The 20492-nt window shown below is 34.8% G+C and overlaps 1 protein-coding gene across 11 annotated transcripts; it reads left to right on the top strand.

Annotated features, from left to right (window-relative positions):
* Window positions 1-1132: 1132 nt before the first annotated feature.
* LOC132315407 (uncharacterized protein At4g18490) lies at window positions 1133-19529 on the top strand. 11 transcript variants are annotated; one of them, XM_059813898.1, is made up of 17 exons: window positions 1133-1263; window positions 1762-1828; window positions 3070-3165; window positions 3629-3755; window positions 4642-4824; window positions 4973-5821; window positions 6135-6320; window positions 6393-6530; window positions 6695-6835; window positions 7316-7510; window positions 7610-7784; window positions 7928-7995; window positions 8088-8127; window positions 8330-8446; window positions 8817-8929; window positions 9018-9108; window positions 9687-10196. In XM_059813898.1, the coding sequence occupies exons 3-16, from the start codon at window positions 3102-3104 to the stop codon at window positions 9055-9057; spliced, it is 2436 nt and encodes an 811-aa protein (XP_059669881.1). In that variant the 5' UTR covers window positions 1133-1263; window positions 1762-1828; window positions 3070-3101; the 3' UTR covers window positions 9058-9108; window positions 9687-10196. The 11 variants fall into 11 exon arrangements, with proteins under 11 accessions (XP_059669881.1, XP_059669878.1, XP_059669879.1 ...); XM_059813895.1 differs by having other exon boundaries at window positions 1723-1828; XM_059813896.1 differs by having other exon boundaries at window positions 1723-1828; window positions 3052-3165.
* The last annotated feature ends 963 nt before the right edge of the window (window positions 19530-20492 follow it).

Raw genomic sequence — 20492 nt, 5'->3', positions numbered from 1 at the left:
GAAACCATAAACGAGCAACTTTTATACGCAAAAGTTCTGTCTTCTTGAACCTAAATCATTGGTGCAATCATAAGTTATCTCCTTCATTAATAGTTTCTGTTTAAAGAACCTGAGTGAACCAAGTATTGAACTTTGGGCGGACCATTAAATGGCCTATTTTTAAGTATTGTCTTGCAAAAAATTATCATTTGCACCCCCCTCAAGCTTACACAAATTTGTTATAAGCCCCTCCAAAGTCCAAACTCACATGAAATTTGGCCTATCAAAGCTCAAAAACTTTTAGTCCAATGAAATATCCATTAATGTATATAAAAATTCCATCCAAATGTCCAAGTTATACCTTTTTTTTTTTTTTTTTTTCCTTGGCAAAATATAATTTAAATGATCAAGAAGCAAATAAATTATGTTTTAAGTGTATCTAGGCACCCTATGATTTAAGTTGTTTGCTTTCCTTTGAATTTAATGCAATTGGTCTTCAAATTGATTCAGCAATAATATAATATCGAACAAGACTACTGAATTTAAAATCGGTCCACTCCATTTGTAAAATGGGGAGAATTCATTTCAAAAAGAACATACCTGAAGCCTCTTTATACAAAAATTTGTTCTTGATTAGATCTTTGGGATATTGATTGGGTTATTATTTATTTATTTTTTTGGTCCATTTTGTAAATGTCTATAAAAATTGACTAGATATATTTTTTTTCAATATTTTTATTTATAAAAATTTTATCTTTGATTTTTTTTCATTTAAAATATATATTAGAATTTCTGATGTGAAGAAAAAATATATTATATTTTTAAATTTTGTAAACTTTATACTCATACCCCCAAATCGAATTTCCTGATCCGCCACTGATAGAACTTGCCCCCTTAGCCAAACTTCAATACTTTACGGTAGTATTGATTTTGAGAATTTAGTACATGTCTATTCAAAAAATTTTAAATAAATAAACCGAACATATCTGTTAGTACTACTAATTTTATATTTTATGTTTATACTGAATTTTTATACAGTATTTTTTGTTTATACTGAATTTTTTATACAGTAAAAGCATATTATACCCGTATTTTTCCACCTATTTTACATTTTTACTCACTATGCACTATATATAAAGGACGCATTCGAAGTTCGAACATATCAGAGACAAGTACCTTTTCGGAAGGCCATTTCTCCGTCTGAATGAGGAGTTTCTCTCCGTTTCCTCTAAAGTAATCAGTCTCGATTCTCACGATTCACACCAAATCCAGGCGAAGTTCTCTGTGAGTGTACGAATATCTCTGTTCTTTTCATTTTAATTTCGAAGCCCGTTCGAATTTTCATGAAATTTAAAAAACTTTGTCAGTTCGCACTTCAAATCTTTGAAAATTTCAGTTCGGTAGTATTTTTTTTATTTATTTTTTTAAACTTAGGTTATAATATGCATAGACGAATATCACTGTTCTTATCATTTTAATTTCGAAGCCCGTTCGAATTTGATGAAATTTTAGAAATTTTGTCAATTCGCTGAATCTTTGAAAATTTCAGTTCGGTAATTTTTTTTTTTTTTTTTTTTTTTTGAAAACTTAGGTTATAATATGCATACACAAATATATATGTTCTTATCATTTTAATTTCGAATCCCGTTCGTTTTATCATGAAATTTTAGAAACTTTGTAAGTTCGCACTTCAAATCTTTGAAAATTTCAGTTCGATAATTTTTTTTTTGTTTGAAAACTTAGGTTATATAGATTCGTAATGCCTCTGTCTGTTGATCTTAGAGAAATGCTTGAAATAAAGTTCGTTGCCTCGATGCTACAATTTACTTTTTACATTTGATCTCTACTGGTGAGTTTTCATTGAATGTTTCTAAATATTAGTTTAATTTGGCCTTTCTTTTCCAGTAACCAGCATAATAGATATTGTTTCTGAGATCCAGAGATATGATAGATCGATATAAATCATTGGTCAAAATTAAGAATCTATCCTTTTGACGGCCATCATTATTGTAAGGAAATTAATTTTATTATTTGGCAATAAAACATGGCTCAACTAAGTTATCTAGCTGTATCAGGCTCAACTTTTTGAGTTGTTTTACGGTTTCTTTTGTTTGAGCAACTGCAATGGAGGAGGAATTGTCATGATTCAGCGTGTGTAGTAAACCAGTAGGGATCATAATTTAGGTAAGTTTAAGCTACCGTGTTTGAAATAGGAGAAATTATTGGCTTTTCCTGAGGTGATGTAATAGTTTTTAATAATACCAAAATAAGAAGTTTGATCACTGTAATAACAATATGTGCCACATTTTTACTCATGCTAGGTTCAGTACTATGAACGATTCAACTTAGACTTGCTTTTGCAATTTCTACTTTCTATCAGTTGCTATCTTGTTATCTGTCATAAAGACGGTCAATTTATTATATGCTAAACTACAAGGTAATACGACTCCCCAAAATATTCGACGTCTCTGCTCACCTCCTAATTGGTTTTTTAGAGTCGGGCATAACTATGTGGAGAATAATTGATGGAAAATCATAAAACACAGGTCCTTACCTAGTGAGTATCAAAATATTAGAAAGATTAAATATGTGGCCCTTCCAAAAAGTTTTTGTTATCTACTTTTGTCATTTAGCTCTTATTTTTGGGAGTCCACTTTTGAAGGAAATTTCTATTGTTAAACATAACCCCTGTCAGATTATTTTTCTCATTTCATACAGTTAGTAATTTATGGAATATTTTTAATCTATAAATAATCTTAGATCTACTTTTCAAAAATTATGTTGTAAAGAAAACTCTATACTTTCTTAATACAAATTTGGCCCCGCAACTAAAAATTTCTGGCTCACCCCTGCTCATAGGCCTGTCTAACCTCGTGCAATTAAACGCTGTAAAATAGGCACTCATATGATTGTGCTTGTGCAATTACACGGTGATAAGATCTTCTATTTCTCTTATGATGTTATGCTTTCAGAACAAGTTGATAATATAGAAATAAAATTTGGGGTTTTGGGGGGGGGGGGGGGGGGGGGGTGGATTTTTTGAACCTTGTAAAATTACTACATGTTTGACAGTTTCCTTAATGTTTGCAGGACTAAAGTATTAGTTCAATCTATCATTGCTGATGGCAGAATCTCAGAAGGGAGCTTCTTCATCTGTCAATTCAAAAGAGAAAGATTCACTTCTGGGTATTATGCTCATAGCCCTTTAGTCTCCTAACCAATAATTATTGTCAATTTAGTGTATCTAGGATCCTTGCTATGGAAATAATAGTTATACAATAGAAAAATAATGGAGATCATTCACATATCTGTCTCACAGTTGCATTGCCAAATTTTGAGGTCATTCAAATTTTGAGGTAGATGATAATTTTAGAGTGCTACTGTTTAGATGGAATACCTAAAAAGGATATGGAGCAGCAAGGACAATATTCAAGGAAGTAAGGAGTAAAAAATAGTTGAAATGCACAAATGAGATGTATAGCTAAAAAGTAGATCTCAGTAATTTGTACAGCATACCTTCAATATTTGCTGCATATTGCGTTCACATGCTGCAATGTAACAGATTCAATTTTTTATTTTTTTTCAAATTTTAGTCATTTCTCGAGTAGAAGATAATCAACTAATGAGTTTCTACATATACTTGAAGCAGATATGGAAATTGGGAAGGACTTTCTTAGCTCCTGGAAATCAATGTCTGTGGCAGAAGATGACGCCATGGATTTTGACTTTAACACCGTAACCAAAGGAAAGAAAAAGACATTCAATTTTGACAAATTGTAAGTGCCATTAAAAACCTTGAATTATTTTGATTTTGATGAAAAATATTTAAAAGAAAGGGCCATTGTTGGTTTAAAGGCAAAATGCTCGAGCTAATACTAGTTTGGGTTGATGTTGTTCATCTTTGTTGGTTTGGTTGGGAGTTGCCTTTCTTTTCTCTTTGTTCTGCGTTTCCCTTTATGCATTTTTTCTTATTTCTTTTCCTGCTTGCCAACTTTTGAAAGTGGGTGTTTTTAATTTGCTTGTAGCTGGGAGGTGTTCCTCCTTGTTGGTTGCTGTTTTGGTTGGTTAATATAAGCATGCTTAGGAAAAAAAAAAAATACTGGTTTGGGTTTGAAGTAACCATGTTGTACAAATAATTCCAGAACTTTATGTCTATAACCATTCCATCTCTCCCAGTACAGCATGTATAAAAACTGGATAAGGACCTTTCTGAAGGTGATATATCATCTGTAATATCTTGATTCTGTGGCAAGTGACACTGGCTTGGTTTCTTTTGGTTAAATTCTCAGCTTTTGATGCATCAACTACCTGAAAATTTGTGGTAGGCTTACTGTCACTTCCTTCTGCACAGTTTTACACGCTGTATGCCCTTGTTGAATGACGTGCTACATGCTGATCACCAGTTACTTTCATGCATAGGGATGTGACTTTGGAACGAAACTAATTTTCTACTACAACAATTGTATTCTTCTTTCTTCTTGTTTTTTTCCTGGCAAAGAACTCCCACAATGCTATTGGGGAGACTTGAACCCTTTACCTTCACTCTAAAAGGAGAGGAGATTCTATTAGGCCACAGGCCTTGGTGGTGCTACAACAATTTTATTGATTATTGCGTTAAATTATCATCGCCTGAAACACTCATGAAGCTATTATTTTTTCTAGGGATATGGATTTTGGTCTTGATGGTGATTTTGACAAGATTTCATCATTCAAAGTAGACATGTCAGATCTTGATATCTCTTCCCCGTTGAACAAAACTGGAAAGGAAAGATCTAAAGGTGAATCTGCCACTGGAAATCACCAAGGCAAACAAGATCGCATGACCTTCTCTTTTGATTTTAATGAGTAAGTGTGTAAATTTTTTTTGAGGCTCCTTCTGATCTCTTCATTTAATAATTATGCGGCTTGGAATTTTGTAACAGTCTATATCTTAATAAACTCACAATCTAATTTTCAGTATACCATATCCGACTCATTTTTTTCATCAATTCAGGTTGGATAGTTTTGGTTTTGGGCCAAACCTAATGAAAGAAGAAAAAATATCTAAAGAAAACCAAGATAGCAAAGGAGCTTCAAATAGAAGTGAGTTCCAAGGTTCTGCAATCCACCTGAATGAAGAAATTGGTGCAATAGTAGATGATGTATCCTCAAAGCTTCCGGTATCAGGGGGTGTGACCACTTCAAAGATTGAGACTCTGCCTGGAGGTCATGGGGATCTTGATCCCATAAGTGAGGATTGCCCTTCGAAATCAGTGGCACATTACAATTGCCCTCCAAAATCTGCAACTGTAGGAAATCTAGTTGCATCACAGAGAGCAAGAACTTCCTCAGAGAAAACTAGTACTACCAGGACACAAGAAAAAGACCAAGAAAATCACTGCTCAGATGAGACAATTCCCCCAGAACCATATGTTCTGGAAAAGACCCAGGATATTTCTGCCCAATCTGCATCTGGCCACGAGTCAACTCGAGATACTGGCTCAGAATTAGAGGGGGAAGTTAGTTCTCTGGTAAAAAAAGTGAGTACCAGCTCAGATGGAGAACAGAATGTTAATGGCAAATTGGTAGCTGGGTTGGGATCTAAACAAGAAAAATTGCAGTTGGAGAACCCCCCTCCACAACATATGGCAAGATCACTGAGCAATGATGGTGAAAGGAATAGGTTTGGGATTGAAGATCATGCTCCAACAGGCAGTATAGTTGACGCTGAACCAGCTCAGGCTGATTCAGTTTTTGAAGATACTTCCTTCACATGTGTCTCAAAGGAATCACTGCATGACTCAGTGATCAACAGAGAAAAACAGAATTCAAATTCAAAGCTCCTTTTGGCCCCATTGAGCTGGTCAGTCGATCAATTGCCTTGCTCTATTGATGCAATTTTGTAGACAAGCTATGTTTGAAACAAATTATGGTGATGGGGAATAGACTATAATTTTTTTGTTGGACTAGAATATATGGATTATCTGAACTAAAAAAATATATAGATGCATTTATACCTGTTTTAAGTCATAATTATCACTATTGTTTTTAGTCAGACTAATATTAGATGGAATTTATTGAAATAAGGGCATACTGTGTGCCATCAGCGTGACTGTAAATTCTGGTGAAGAACTTTGGTAAATGCCATGGCATGTGAATTTATTCATTTGATGCAGTGGAACCATGGTCAATAAGTTGATTTCAGTGAAAGCAGAAGACACTGGTGTTATCCGGTCAAAGTTTTTCAAGAAATCAGATGAAACTAAATCCCTGCCGCCGCAGGCATTATCAACTCAGACAAAACATACCTCATTTGGCAGCAAAAGATTTGGTGTGCAACTAAATCCTACAGATGAAAGAAGGTGAGCTATTGTTTCATAGTGGTGACTCAGTTAGTGTTTTAATGGTGCAATGTTCCTTATAGTTTTCTATAGAGAAGGTGTTGATGCTAAAGATGGAGAAAATGGGAGGAACTTGACTGGTATTCCATGGTCACATTCTCGAGAACTAAACAAAGGTGAACCTGTTCATTCCGAAAGTGGAAATAGTATTAAGGGCCTCAAGAGTATCAGGTGAGGGTTTTGTACCAATTTGCATTCTATATCAAGGTTTTACACTTTAATTTTGTTAGACTTTTGTTGCTTGACAAATATGGGGTTGGATTATGGAAGTCTAGGAATAATGCAAGAAGTTGCATTGTTAGTTTTCTAATGACAGAGTGTCATATAATCTCTAGCAGAGAGTCCTTCAACGCTGATGGTGCACAAAACAGGATTAAGTTGATTGGTTCTTCAAGGCCACTTGATGGAGAAGTAGCAAAAGGAAAACCTGTTTCAGGTGAAAGTGAAAAGAACAGTAAAGATCTTGATACTTCCAGGTGAGACATTTAAACTAATTCTTTACATTGTTGACTTATGGTAAGCTTCTTTGTCAGAGACGACTAGATCCGTGGAACATTATTCTTGTCAATCTGAATATCCTCTCAGGATCTTACTAATGAACAAAAAAATTTTAGGTTTCAGATAGTGATGTTTGTGAGAAATGCCATTCTGGGGGATGATATGACTGTTGTTATCTGCAGTTTCCTCATAACTGTTATTCATTTTCTTCACAATTTTTCTTCTCATCTTAGAGCTAACCATTTGATATCCTCGTTCTTAATAATAAATTCTAGGTAACATAAACAGATGTCTGCATTGACTATGACATTTTATCGTATATTATAGTATGTTCTGTGACTAGTTCATCTGGTTATGTTATCTGCTAGAAATAGTCATATATTTCTCAATTGATACATGTGACATTTTGGGGAACATTGTATTGTACAAATAAGCATCAAGGACCTGTTCTGATGCAGCTCTGAGGTAAATCCTCCCAGCTCAATTGAGAAGACGAATAAATCTATCACGCAGAATTATATAAATCCCAGACTTCAGGTTTCTAGCATGGTGTCTGTTAAGAACTTGAATAAAGTTTGTGATGAAGGGAATATAACCTCTCCTTTAAAAGTTGATAGGAGGACACCTGGTCTCTCAAGTTTGAAGATTTCAAGGTAGCATGCTAATTTTGCAATTGATTCATCTTCTTTGGTGCATATTATCTGTGTAGATTTTGTGGGTGATCTCTATAATGACCATGTCTCCTAATATAGGACTATGGGAACAAGTCATGATCCAAGTTCTACAAGTCAGAAAGAAATTAAATCCTTGAAAAATTCTGATAACAACATGGAATTAAAAGGAAATATAACTTTCAAGGGGGCCCATTCTGTTGGCTCTGGGAAGCAAACACCACCAATCCCGTCTCTGAAGCGGAAAACACCTGAGGTTGTTTTTTTTTCTCCTTTAATACTTCTGTGTTTTTGCTTTTCCCCCAAAATGCAGTTTTGTTTATGACAGGACAATAGGTAATAATATTATATGAAAGTCATTTGATACATTGCTGTTGTATATAATAATATATTTTGTAGGAACCAAATGCAGATTTTCTGACCTTAAATCCCTCGAAACGTCTCTCAGAGTCACCTCCTGAAAGCAGGTCCCATAATAATTTTGGCTATTTATTTGGTTAAACTTATTTTTCTGTGATGTTAACTGCACTTATATATGTTTTCTCTTTGAAATCTTCAGAAATTTTAGTGAACCCTCGGAAAGAGTTGTTGGCAAGCAGGTAGCTTAGCTAAGAAGCTGTTGTCCTTTTTCATTTAAGATGGCTGCTTAAGAATTTACGGAGACCTATAGAAGGATGAAGTTATAACATTCAGAAAATTAGTATTTTATTTTTTATTTATTTTTTATTTTTATACATCTAGGTCTACAACCATAAGACTCTGACTCATGTTAACACAGAAGATGTTTATAATGATTGCCAGATCTCTGCAGTTGATATTTCACCGAAGATGAACATGACAGAACTAGAGATATCCTCAGAAATAGAAAATGATGGCAATGTTGAAAAGGCAGAGGCCTGTACAAAGGAGCTTGATGATGTAAGTATGAACTCCATTTGCTGCTAAGTATTAGTGCTTTATAAAGCAAATAATGGTTACATTTGATCTCAAAATATGTCAAGTGACCAGAGAATCGTGAACTTGAATGTATAATGCAGAATAACTATAACACCTAAAGGAGAAGTTCTTGTTAGTTTGAGGGTTATCACTGTTATGTACTCTGTTATTCTCTAAGGTCCTTTCTTTACAATGCCCTGGAACAGTAGTAATTCTTTTAAGCTTCTACAATATTTTGATAGAATGAGTTGCACAGTCCTTCCAAAAAATTATGCATTCTAATTATCCATAGACGTGGAATTAAAAAAAGAGAAAACTAGACATCATGGCGAGGATGCTATTGTTTCTGCAGATCTGCAGCATGCTGAAAAAGAAAGGCGAGGAGGCTAAAGAAATTTTAGTTCGTGCTATTGTAAACAACAATAACCTTCTGATGCTCAACCATCCAATCTATGAAGAGAAGATATCCTTCTAAACTATCTTTGCTTTTACATGTTGCTTTATTTGGAAAGTTTTATATATGAACTTGGATATTCCTTCATCATGAAAACATCCGCATGGTTAAGAAGTTTGCTGCCCAACTGATGTCCTAGGAGAATCACATGTGAACATGAGTAGCTATAACAGCAGTTTATCATATAATGGTACTCTCTCTTTCTCTCTCTCTCACACACACACTGTCTGCATTTGAGCATTTTAATGTAGTTTTCTTTAAACTTCCTCGTTATGTATTCCAGTGTTTGTGCTTCATTTCAGTTGATGATTTCTTAGTCTATGCCTTTTTCAGGGACAGCTATTTGTTCTATTTCCTGTTATATTGTGGACAATAGGAATATTTCATTTTCTCCGTTTCTGTTTTATGCAGTTGAACTATGAATAAGATAATTTTTTTAAAAAGTGATGTCCATGTTTTGAATTCCCTTTAATGCTATAAACTATTGGCCTTTGCATTTCTTTTAACCTGTTTTGATTGGACACAGGGACATGAAAGCTCTCTAATGCATCAGATTTATTATTACTAAGTTGAACTACAATTGCCATTTTCTAGATGAGAGGACATAGCCAACATAGTTACTTGCATATGGTTGGGTTTATGATCAAACTAAGGCTTAGACAATGTGACCAGTTAGTAGTTACACACACACTCTCTCTCTCTCTCTCTTTCTTCACTCGACCTTCGGTTATCCGTCCATTTTCTTAGTTCTCCGTACTATGTATGCAGAATAAGGATGCTTACTAAATCAGGTCAAGATCAAACTAATCGAAGACCCATCTAAAGTTTGCTCCCAGTTTCTGCTCAAAAGAATCCACCTCACAAAATGTTAATGCTTCAGATTTGTCCTCATGCAGATTCATACTTTCAGGTTGTATAATAATTTTAGAAAGAGCTTTCCCAGTTATAATGAAGTGTTTTCTAGTTCTTCACATTGGATTTGCGTTGGTCCATAGACTGGTCTTCCATTTGCTGGCATTGCTGCTGTGCACTAGTAATCTACTCTCCCAAAAGAGGCATATGAGCTCCACATTCTACCTAGTTGGGGGCCAGAGACATAGACTCTGAAAAATAAACATTTCAGCGTTAGGGGATCGGATGGTCCTTTATTGCCATGCAATGGAAAAGCACATTTTATCATAATGTAAATTTGAGTTGTGACATGAATATCAGATAACTTGGTGAAGCCCCAAGGTAATGTTGCAGTATCATTTGTCTGTGCATGATTTACATTTTTAATTTTTTTTTGCTGGTGATGGGAAATAAGTAGGGCTGCAACTTGGGCTGGCCCAACCCAGCCCAGTCCCAACCCAACCTCAACCCGAATCGGGTTGGGTTGGGCTAGCCCGAATTGTATGCAACATGGGTTATGGTCATAATCCGGACCGAATATTTTCGGGCGGGTTGGGTCAGGTTGACGGGTTAAGTTTTTTAATTTTTTTTTTTTCAGAAATTTATATATATATAATATAATATAATATATTATTTTATATATATTATATATATTTGATTATATTATTATAAAAAAACAAAATATTTTTAGGGCAAATCATTTCAGCCTCTATCGCCTCCATCTCTATTCCCTTTGAACTTGCCCTCTCTCTCTTTCCAACTGCAAACTACAAAATCTGCAAGAATCAGAAGTTCAAAACCCATATTTCAGTTTCATCTATCTGTCTGCAAGAATCAAAAGTTCAAAACCAATATTTCAGTTTCATCTATCTGTCTGCAATAATCAAAAGTTCAAAACCCATCGGCTTATCATTTTAGATTGTTCAAAAAATCAAAACCCAGATTGGCATATCATTTCAGATTGTTCAAAAAATCAAAACCCATATCTTTCAGTTTCCATCGCCCGCTGTTCCGGTTCAGGTTCGTCGTTCGCAGCTGTCTTTGAACTCTCAAGCTTGCCCCCCCTCTCTGCAACTGCTGTATGTGTGGGTTTTGTCTTAATTTTTTTCTCTAACTCAACTAATCAAGATCTGTAATTCTTGTTTTGCTAACTAAATCCTATTTGGTGAAATTTTTTATGATCTTTTTTTATATAATTTTACTTAATTTTTCATTATGAAGTAACAAAAATTGCATTGCATTTTGAGGTAATCACCGTATTCTACATTTTATTTCAGCAAAACAAAAATATATATTTTTATTTCTATACTTCTATTTATGTGTTTTTTTTTTTTTTTTTTGTATCAATTATGTCTACAAGAAAATTTTTATTTCTGTACTTCTATTTCTGGGACAACGGCGGTGGCGGGGATGGCGGTTGAGAGAGAGAGAGAGGAGAAATTTTTTTTTTTTTTATTTTTTTATTTTGGGTTTTGGGTTGGGTTAGGTTCGACTGAGCCCGAGCCCAACCCGAATATGTTTGGGTTTTGACAAAACTCAACCCGAACATAAACCCGATTTGTGAATTGGATGTCCAAATTTCAAAATTTCTGGGTTGGGGTTGGGCTGGGCTGGGTTAGCTCGCCCAAGTTGCAGCCATAGAAATAAGTAACTGATCCCGACCCTCCTTTAAGATGCCCTAATAAATGATGATATAGAGTATTGGCAAAGTATTCTACTTAGTAGCCAATTTATATAAAGTTGATGCAAATTTTATTTATCTTTTCATGCAAGAAACATATACCACTTACACACCATTTTGTTCCTTTAGAAACTAGAACCATCATCATCCGTAGAGGAGATACCACTATAAAGCTTTGGTGTTGAGTGATGCAATCTGTTGGAAAAGTTTTACAACCATTGACCACTTTTGCCTTTTTAGGGACTTGAACCAGAAAGATTCAAAGGAAGTTTCTCGATACCCTTCGTGGAGTTGATGAAGCCAGCCAAACCATGTGAATTGAATTATTGTAAGAGAATTTCAAAGAATGAGAATCAAGAAAAGATCAGAACACTATACGATGGGAGAAGCGAATCTGAAGCTCACCATTCGTTGCAAACATTACGAGAGTCAAGGGAGTCGGCTTCTTTGCAAGCTTTAGCTTTATCTTACACTGAAAACTCTTTCCAGTAGGGCAATGTCGACTATTTGGCAACCACACGAAAGCCACGCACTAAGAGCAAATTTGAAAATAGTGCAAGGGAGTAGGTCGCTAAGGCCAGATGCGGGATCAGTAGTCTTTGGTTTAGACGTGTTAGCATTTCTCGAGTAACTGGCCATTGCTATGCCTTCGAAGCCCCCGCGAATGGCTTTGTAGCAGAAGTTGAAGAAAGAAGTTTGACACTTCCTTTGAAACCACCCGTAGCTATAGCTTGTGAGATTCGCCCAGTAGGTGGAGATATAGCAAGTGTGCCTGTCGTGCTTGACTCAGTGATCCATTTTCTAGGGATTGAGATCGGCTGAAAGGTGCTTCTTAGAAGAAGAAGCTCATGAGGAATTGAGTGAAAGAGAAGTCAAGCTAAACCAGCCATGGAATCTATTTTGCATCGACATTCATTGAATCAGGTGAAGAGAGGGGGGTGGTAGGCTTAGTAGGGCTCGAACCTACAATATAACTGTTATGAGCGGTACGTTTCAACCAAGTAAACTATAAGCCCCTACGGATCTCTACATGCAATTTGCTCACTTCGGTAAGAGCACACGGAAAGAGGAGGGGGTTAAGCCAACAAAGAAAGCCACAAGCTACAACAGGCAGACAAAGAAGTCAGAAAGAACTCTTCCGTATATACGACATTTAGGTTTACGCGATCTCCCCCCTGATGAGTCAATAGCATGTGTCTGCCATTGGTCATTATATTCCAGTAGAAACAAGGATCTGATTTCCCTTTCTAACAGAATGGGAGCGCCTCCCCACTAGGATAATTTAGAATTCCATTTCAATCTGAAGAAAGAAAGTCATTCAATCTTCAACAAAGTAGGCCTAAAAGGAAAGCCTTTTTATGAAGTTGTAGGACGTGACTAGTAAGTTCACGAATATTTTATTGTACTCTATCTGATGCTTGGATTCCAATTAAGACTAGACTGGAGCAACTTATTGAATGATAATTATACTGGGACACGGAGGCGGGTAACAGAGAGGAGGGAGATGGCTAGTTACAAGCCTTTTCTCTTCTATCTTCAAGGAATAGAGACCCCTTCGCCTTATGTTATATGCACACAAGCCCGATCACACTTGCTTTGTCTTTTTAACGGCTGGTCCTTGGACTAACAGTAGCTTATGCACTCATTTTTATTTTCCATTAGGTAAAAAACACTACTCAGGCTTGTTCCATTATCGTATGGGACCGGATTGAGTAGTGCCATGCAAGACGGAATCAGAAAATTGTGTGAGGGGATAGTGCGATATTGTAATTTTGTAGGTGTATATATCAAAAATGTAAATTAATAGGATATATTATTTAAAATAAAAAATAAAAAATCAGTGGGGGCAATCTTGTATATGGCTCCACGGGCTTGGGCCTCCCAATGGGCCAGGGCCATTTTTTTGGACCCATAAATAAATATTGGGTAAATTACACTGACGTTCCTTACTATTTGGACAAATTATCACACATATATAGCGTTTGACCTTTATTACTTTGATCTCTTTAAAAGTGTGAAAAGTTTTTCATACCTACATCTAATTTAATAAGGAGTAATGGTTAAATAAAAACAAAAAATCTGTCAAACTTTTTTTTCCCTTCTCGTAAATGCTGTTATTATATATTATTTTGAATTTTTTTTTTTTTTTTTTTTTTTTTTTTTTCTAATCAAACCCTATCAAAAACCTAATTAAATGTCATTAACCAAAAAAAATCTTTTTGTAAAATTTAATAATAATAAATTAGTATAAAATTTGATACTTAAGCTTGTTTCATTTCATTTCATGCTATAAGCATGACTGGGATAATAAGTAGGGTTAAAATACTCGAGAGATTATGCTATTTGAGACTGGAGAAGACAATTGACTGAAAATTTGGATTTTCTAATTTTTTATTAGGTGTCATCAATTAATTTTGATTTTTCAGAAGTCATTTGTAGGTTTCTGAAAATATATTAAACTTCCTTAAAATATCATTAGTCCAAAAGTAGGTGAAGTTTTGGCCACAGCTCGACACACCTGACATTAAATGGTGGCTACTAGTTCATATTGTCTTTATATTGTCTAAAGTTCAATAGAATATTATAAAATCATTTAGAAAATAGAAGATAATTGTGGATTCTATTATTATGGATAGATTCTACTATGAGTTATAAATTCTAAATTTCTGGAATGCTCTCTAAAGATCTCGGATCGAGAATTCTAGAGATTTGATACAGGTGGAATTCTAGAGATTTGATACTGGGGTGATGTTTATAAATAGATGAATAGAGATTTGATACTGGGGGTGATGTTTATAAATAGATGAATAGTGTAACTTCAGCTACAGTGAGTTTAATGTTAAAAAATTTCAAATATAGATATAGTTTTTTATTGTGAGCTAGAGATATAAATAAACAATATTACCATAAACATACTCATGAATAAAATCGTTAATGTGTACTGATAGAGAAATTATAGGATTTGGTAAAAAAAAATAGGGAAATGATATTTTGACAATTTAACATTCCGATTTAAAATCGATCGATCTAAACGTTTATAAAATTTCAACTAATCATTATTATTCATGTTTGTTTTCATCAAATACTTCAAATTTTTTTTTTTTTTTTTTTTTCATAACTTATTTCCTTTTATCTTTTCAGTTTTTCTTCTTTTTCGTTTTGACAGTATTTTTCATGGCACTCAAATAGAAGAATTTGATTGGTACAAAATTTAGAACAAAATTACAATATTTTTTAATTTTTCAATGTTTTGCAATTTTTCTTTAAATTCTCTCTATATTTTTATTTATGGAGTCACATCAATCATTAGTTTTGATCATTATATCAAGGGTTAATTACAACGACACCCCCTGAGGTTTGCCCTATTGACAGCTATATACAATTTAACCGTTTTTTAGACAAAGACACCCTTCAAGTTTGCAAACTTGAACAATGATACCCTAAGCATGATGAAAGTACATGTTTACCCTTTGACCATGTAAAATGACCAAATTACCCTCAATCAAAAAATCCCTTCTTCCAAATTTTCCATCTTCCCATTCCTGTGAGCCTTTCTTCCCCATCGAGCATCAAAGCCGGCATAGCCCACAGCCGAGCTCCTCACCGTCCCGCTGTCACCCTCATCCGAGCCATCCACAGCCGCAATCTACTACCCTCCTTGAGTCATATATGGTCTATTTGATGATTAGAAACAAAGCCCCAATTTTTCAGTTAGTGTCATGTAGATTATTGAGTCAATTTGAAGATAGATGGAGCTAGGGTTTGGGTGGAAAAAAAAATTGCAAAAAAGATAATAGGGTGGTGCGTGTGTGGTGATGATGGTGGATGGGTAGGAAGAACTCCATATTTTCCGGCGCATTCCATTCTTGCCGTTGTTTGCTTGGAGCATAGAGAGGTTAGAGAGAGAGAAAGTACAGGGTTTGAGAGAGCTCGCTACCATCATCCGCAAGCTCACAGCCGAAGCCGCAACCAACCCATCGCCGTCACAGCCAGCCCATCTCCACGTCGGGGTTCACAAGCCCATCGCCATTCTGAGTTGAACCAGGCCGTCGCCCACGGCCCAACTGTCTGCCGTCCCCATCTCCCCACCATCCGAGTCGGCTGCCATCAAAACCAAGCTCGCAGCCGCCTCCATCAAAACCGATCTTCTTCTTCACGGCCGACTGCTCCACGGTCGTCGCCTTCTCCACAGCCGCAAGCCGCCTTCGCTATCATCCAAGACCGAGTCCACCGCCGCTGCCATCTCGTCGTGAACCAGACCATCACGGTTGAGTCCTCTCCACAGCCCATCGCCGGCACCACCTTGCCCGAACCAGCCCGTCCTCACCGTCTGTGCATTTTGGGTGGACATCTATGGAGCACATTTTTTTGTCAAATATTTTATTCAATTATAAGGCTGTGTTTGGTCAAGTTGGACAGAAAGAGAAACGACAGATAGAGAGGAGATGAGAGGGTAGTTTGGTCATTTTAGGTGAGGATTAAAATATATCGTATGGCATATTAGACATTTCATATCACTTAAGGATGTGTTTGGCTCCGTTTTTTTAAAATGGGGTGTCATTGTTCAAGTTTGCAAACTTAGGGGGTGTCTTTGTTCAAAAAGGGGTTATGTTGTATATGGCTGTCAATATGACAAACCTCAGGGGGTGTCATTGTAATTAACCCTTATATCAATGAACAAATGTTAATCTAATTATATATAGGGGATACAATCTTAAATATCTATGTGTTAGAGATCAAGATGCAATGTGATATATATGTATAATATATATACAATTTGATATATATAGTGATTGTACATAGTGATTGAAACTTTAATAGCGCGATACATTATATATATATATATATATATATATATATATATATATATATATATATATATATCTTGCAAGACAAAAAACTTGTTTCAATTCGTTAGCAACTTAAGTTTTTGCAAACTTTGCATTATAGATCGGTATAAACTTACCTTATAGCTAATCATCTGTTTAAATATGCGTGCATTGGTTACTAAATTTGTTTATGTTAATTTCTTCAGTTAATAAAGCAAAAATCTCCAAATATATATATATATATATAATATAATATAAATTTTTTTTTTAGGCAGATCGACTTTTAATTTTCACAAGCAAGATGGAATTGGTGAAGATCGTTATAATAGGACAATACTTGCCTTAAGTTTATGCTTACACTTGATGTGACGCAAAAGTAATTTGACAAGTGTTCTTAAAATAAAAAATAATAAAAATTAAAAAAATTGATTGCTTATCTGGTCAACTCAAAAGGATGCAAATCAAATCCTAATTTAACTGTCTCTCTTTCTCTCTCTCAAACTACTCCGCTGAAACCCTGATATGCTAATACTGAAAGTTTTGACTTTTATCTTTCATAGTTTAATGTGTAATCCTGATATATACTTATCAATTGTTCTTATATATACTTATCAATTATTTTTTTCTAAAGTACACTCAATTAAAATGTTTTAGCGTGAGAGACAGGGATCCAAGATTTTGATCAAATTGGGTTTAATCAAAATAACCTCTCAAATCTTTTTATTTTTATTATATTATATTGTAGTGACACGTGTTTAACTAATTTTGCGCCACATCAGAGTAAGTTTGAACATCTTACTCACACATGAGTAGGCAAGTATTATCCTTTATATACCTACATTACCATTTCCTACCAAACACCTACATTACCATTTCCTACCAAACATCTCATTTCAAATCCTTTCCACCACTTAATCCCACAAAGTCGGTCCTAAAAACGACCCGTGTAAAATATTCCACTTTCCCTAAATAAGAATTATCCCACTCTTATCCTTAAGATAAGAAGGGCATGTTTTGATTTCTCAAAATTTATTCCAAACTTGCACCATGATTTGAGGTGAAAACTCCAATTATTAGTGGCTCCACTCCAGCGTATAGTTTACGTCTTCCGAAGACAACATGAAACCAAGATGGACTGATTCGATTTACATCCTAGTTCAAACATGTTCAACACATATGTCTAAGTACATCAATTTATGTGTTGTTTAGTAAAAAATAATGTACTTATCTTGCTCTATTGATCAAGAACTAATCCAAATTTTGCTGTTGAATACTTTATATGTATTCTTAAATTATGCCTTGTTTATGTGCATGCCGACCCATATTTAGTCACTAAATCGTCTTTCCTTTTATTAATTATGGGATGAAATAGTTGATAATCACCTCTCCTCGTATATATATGCATTTATGCATGTTGGAAGGAGGGATTAGCTTTTAAGAAACTTCACGAGTTCTCAGAAAAATCCACTTTAAGTTCTCATGCTGTGAAGGATCTATGCTGTGTAACCTATAGGTGATAGGAAACTTTCCTTCTACAGAGATTTTACTACACACACCGTGCATAAGCCTCACCCTAACCAGACACAATGTTATCTATTTTTGCTTCCCCGACTAGAGACTTTTAGGGATAATTGGTTCACGGTTATAACAACTTTAAAACGCGTTGTGTCATAAAAGTATGTTGAATCTACATATAGCATTTAATCCATCCACACCCAAGCAATGTGAAATAGTGCACGGGTAGCTCGCCCAGTATAATAACATACTGGTGCCACCTGTACACGCTCATAAACATCCGCCCACAAAATGGCCACAGTTAGAATAAAATTTATAAACATTTGTCGTCAATCATATATTGCTTTCCAGTGGATAATGACCTTTAAGTTGCTTGATATGGAAGAAGATCGGTAGTTTTTTCTTGCCTCTAGTTTTTAAGGCGCATTACCAATAAACCGTTAATACTCCAAGGCCATCTATGCAACTCTGAGCTAGAAAACAAATGAATAGAGTTAGATTTTTGTTTCCATATAGCACTTTTTTCTAGTGAAATGACACAGTAAAGGCTGGTTGTGACATTGTTCTTATCACACTAGTTAGGAATGACAAAAATAAATTAAAAGGCATACTTTTTGTATTCATTAATTTAATTAATTAATACGAAAGAAGCTTTACCCTATTCATGCTTGGCTTATCCACGTGAGATAAAATTACGGATGAGAATGATGGTAGATTTTTGTGTGCAATAAGTATGCTGTCCATCCAATAGCTTTTCATCTTTGCATCAGCATATCTTGGATAATGAATCATCATTTGCTGTAAATTTTGTGTCCAGACGTGTCATCAACTGTCCCATTTTGGTAGTTATCCTTCTCAATCTCCACTTGATTTGATCAATGGTGGTCCTAAGTTTATCCACCACCATGTAACTGGTATGAAATTAAAGCTTTAACTTGATTTTTAAGTATTTGCACGAAGTAATTGCATAGAATTGACTAGTTTTCAAGTATCTTTATATGAGATAAAGTTGAATATATATATATACACACACACACGCACGTGCCACCACTAATCACTAACCACTTTACATTAGAAGACAAAAAGAAGATTGTGCCGTTTGAATCACTCTAGCTCTTTCCATTATATTTTAAGGGCAGTGTCTAAAGACAGACCATGCAAAGGTCTATACATACCAAAAACTTCTAGGTTTTGATCACTTAATACAGTTTGTACGTAGCTAATAGAGTAAGACTTTGACAGGAGAATGGCTAGCTTAATGAAGTTCTTAATGTGTCTTATGCTGATATTGCTTTCATTTGTAGTAGCAGCAGCAGCAGCTCGCCCACTCAAGCCGATCGGGATCGCCAGAGAGGCATTTGAGGTACAATTTAGAGTGAAGGATTTTAGTAATAACAATGAGCATCCAGAACGAACCAGTCCCGGAGGACCTGACCCACATCATCACTTTAAGCATTACTAATGCGGAATTATGCGTACCAAGGGCTGTAACACAATGATATGGGAGGATTTATAATTTTCGCATGGCATGACTACTGTGTAACACCAAATCATTTAGCTTAATTTCTGCATTTTCCTTATGGTTTCTCCATCGATCTTCTCTAGAACCAATTTTTTTTATTTTTTATTTTTTATGTGCTTAAACTTATTTTTGGGGATGCTGGAGGTAATTACACAAGTAAAAACTAGCACAAGAACAATATATTTATTGCCAATCAATAAAAATTAGTTCATGCTTAGAATTCAGTGAGGCTTTTTAATTGATATAATGCATCCTACTTAAAATTAGAATATAGTGGTTGTATATATATATATATATATATATATATATATATATGAGGAGTGATAGAGAAACTGAACATTTCTACCGAAAGGAATACTGAACCTGGCCATAGCCACATCAGACAATTTCATTACGCGTAAGATACTAATTCCTTTTTCTCTCTCTTCCTCTTCGTTTCTCTCTCCTATTCTTCGTCAATTCTTCTTATCTTTCCCCTTTCTCAAAATCTAATGGTCAAATTTCTCCTTTATAATGAACCCCTAAGAGATTAATTCTTATCTGAGATTGGGCCCAAACGTTTGGATAGAACGTATACACATATCCAAAGTATTTTAGAGAGAAGATCCAAAATTCATGTAAGATTATACCTCCATTCTAGAGAGAAGACCCAATAATCATGTAAGATTATATCACCAAAGGAGAGAACCAATATAAATATCTTCTTATCCTCACTCTTTTTTAAAGATCACCTACTATTCTCTTCTTGGCATCTAGAATTCTCAATCATAAAAATTTCAAAAAGAAATCTGTACAGTCCCATATGAAAAATATGCAAAAGAGTTATTTATTTATTTATTTTTTTTTTTTTTTTACGGTAAGTAAATATGCACAAGAGTTGCCAGAACAAGACACACTAATCTCTTACCGAATGAAAATATATTTAGAGGAAAAAAAAAAAAAACTGACAGAGAGGAGAGAAACGAGTACATGAATCTTCTCAAAGTTTCTGTTTGATTTTCATGGATACAAAATTTGCAGGACAGAAGCAATAGTTGTAGTTTTTTTTTTTTTTTTTTTTCTTCTTTTTTTTGTTCTTTTTTGGTATTGTGCCTTCTGTATTGGCAAAACATGAAGAAAAATTATTATTATTTTTT

Source organism: Cornus florida, unplaced genomic scaffold (assembly GCF_030987335.1).
Source record: "Cornus florida cultivar Cherokee Brave unplaced genomic scaffold, ASM3098733v1 CherokeeBrave_3.0.0_Hap2_Chr01, whole genome shotgun sequence".
Classification (NCBI taxonomy): Eukaryota; Viridiplantae; Streptophyta; class Magnoliopsida; order Cornales; family Cornaceae; genus Cornus; species Cornus florida.
This window is presented reverse-complemented; position numbering and strand designations above follow the sequence as displayed.

What these genes read in the sequence shown, in the direction of transcription:
- LOC132315407 (XM_059813902.1), top strand. Translation starts at nt 3,102, where the DNA reads ATGGCAGAATCTCAGAAGGGAGCTTCTTCATCTGTCAATTCAAAAGAG. An exon ending in AGAGAAAGATTCACTTCTGG is followed by an intron (nt 3,166 to 3,628) that starts GTATTATGCTCA and finishes TACTTGAAGCAG; the next exon opens with ATATGGAAATTGGGAAGGAC. An exon ending in AAGGGCCTCAAGAGTATCAG is followed by an intron (nt 6,531 to 6,694) that starts GTGAGGGTTTTG and finishes TATAATCTCTAG; the next exon opens with CAGAGAGTCCTTCAACGCTG.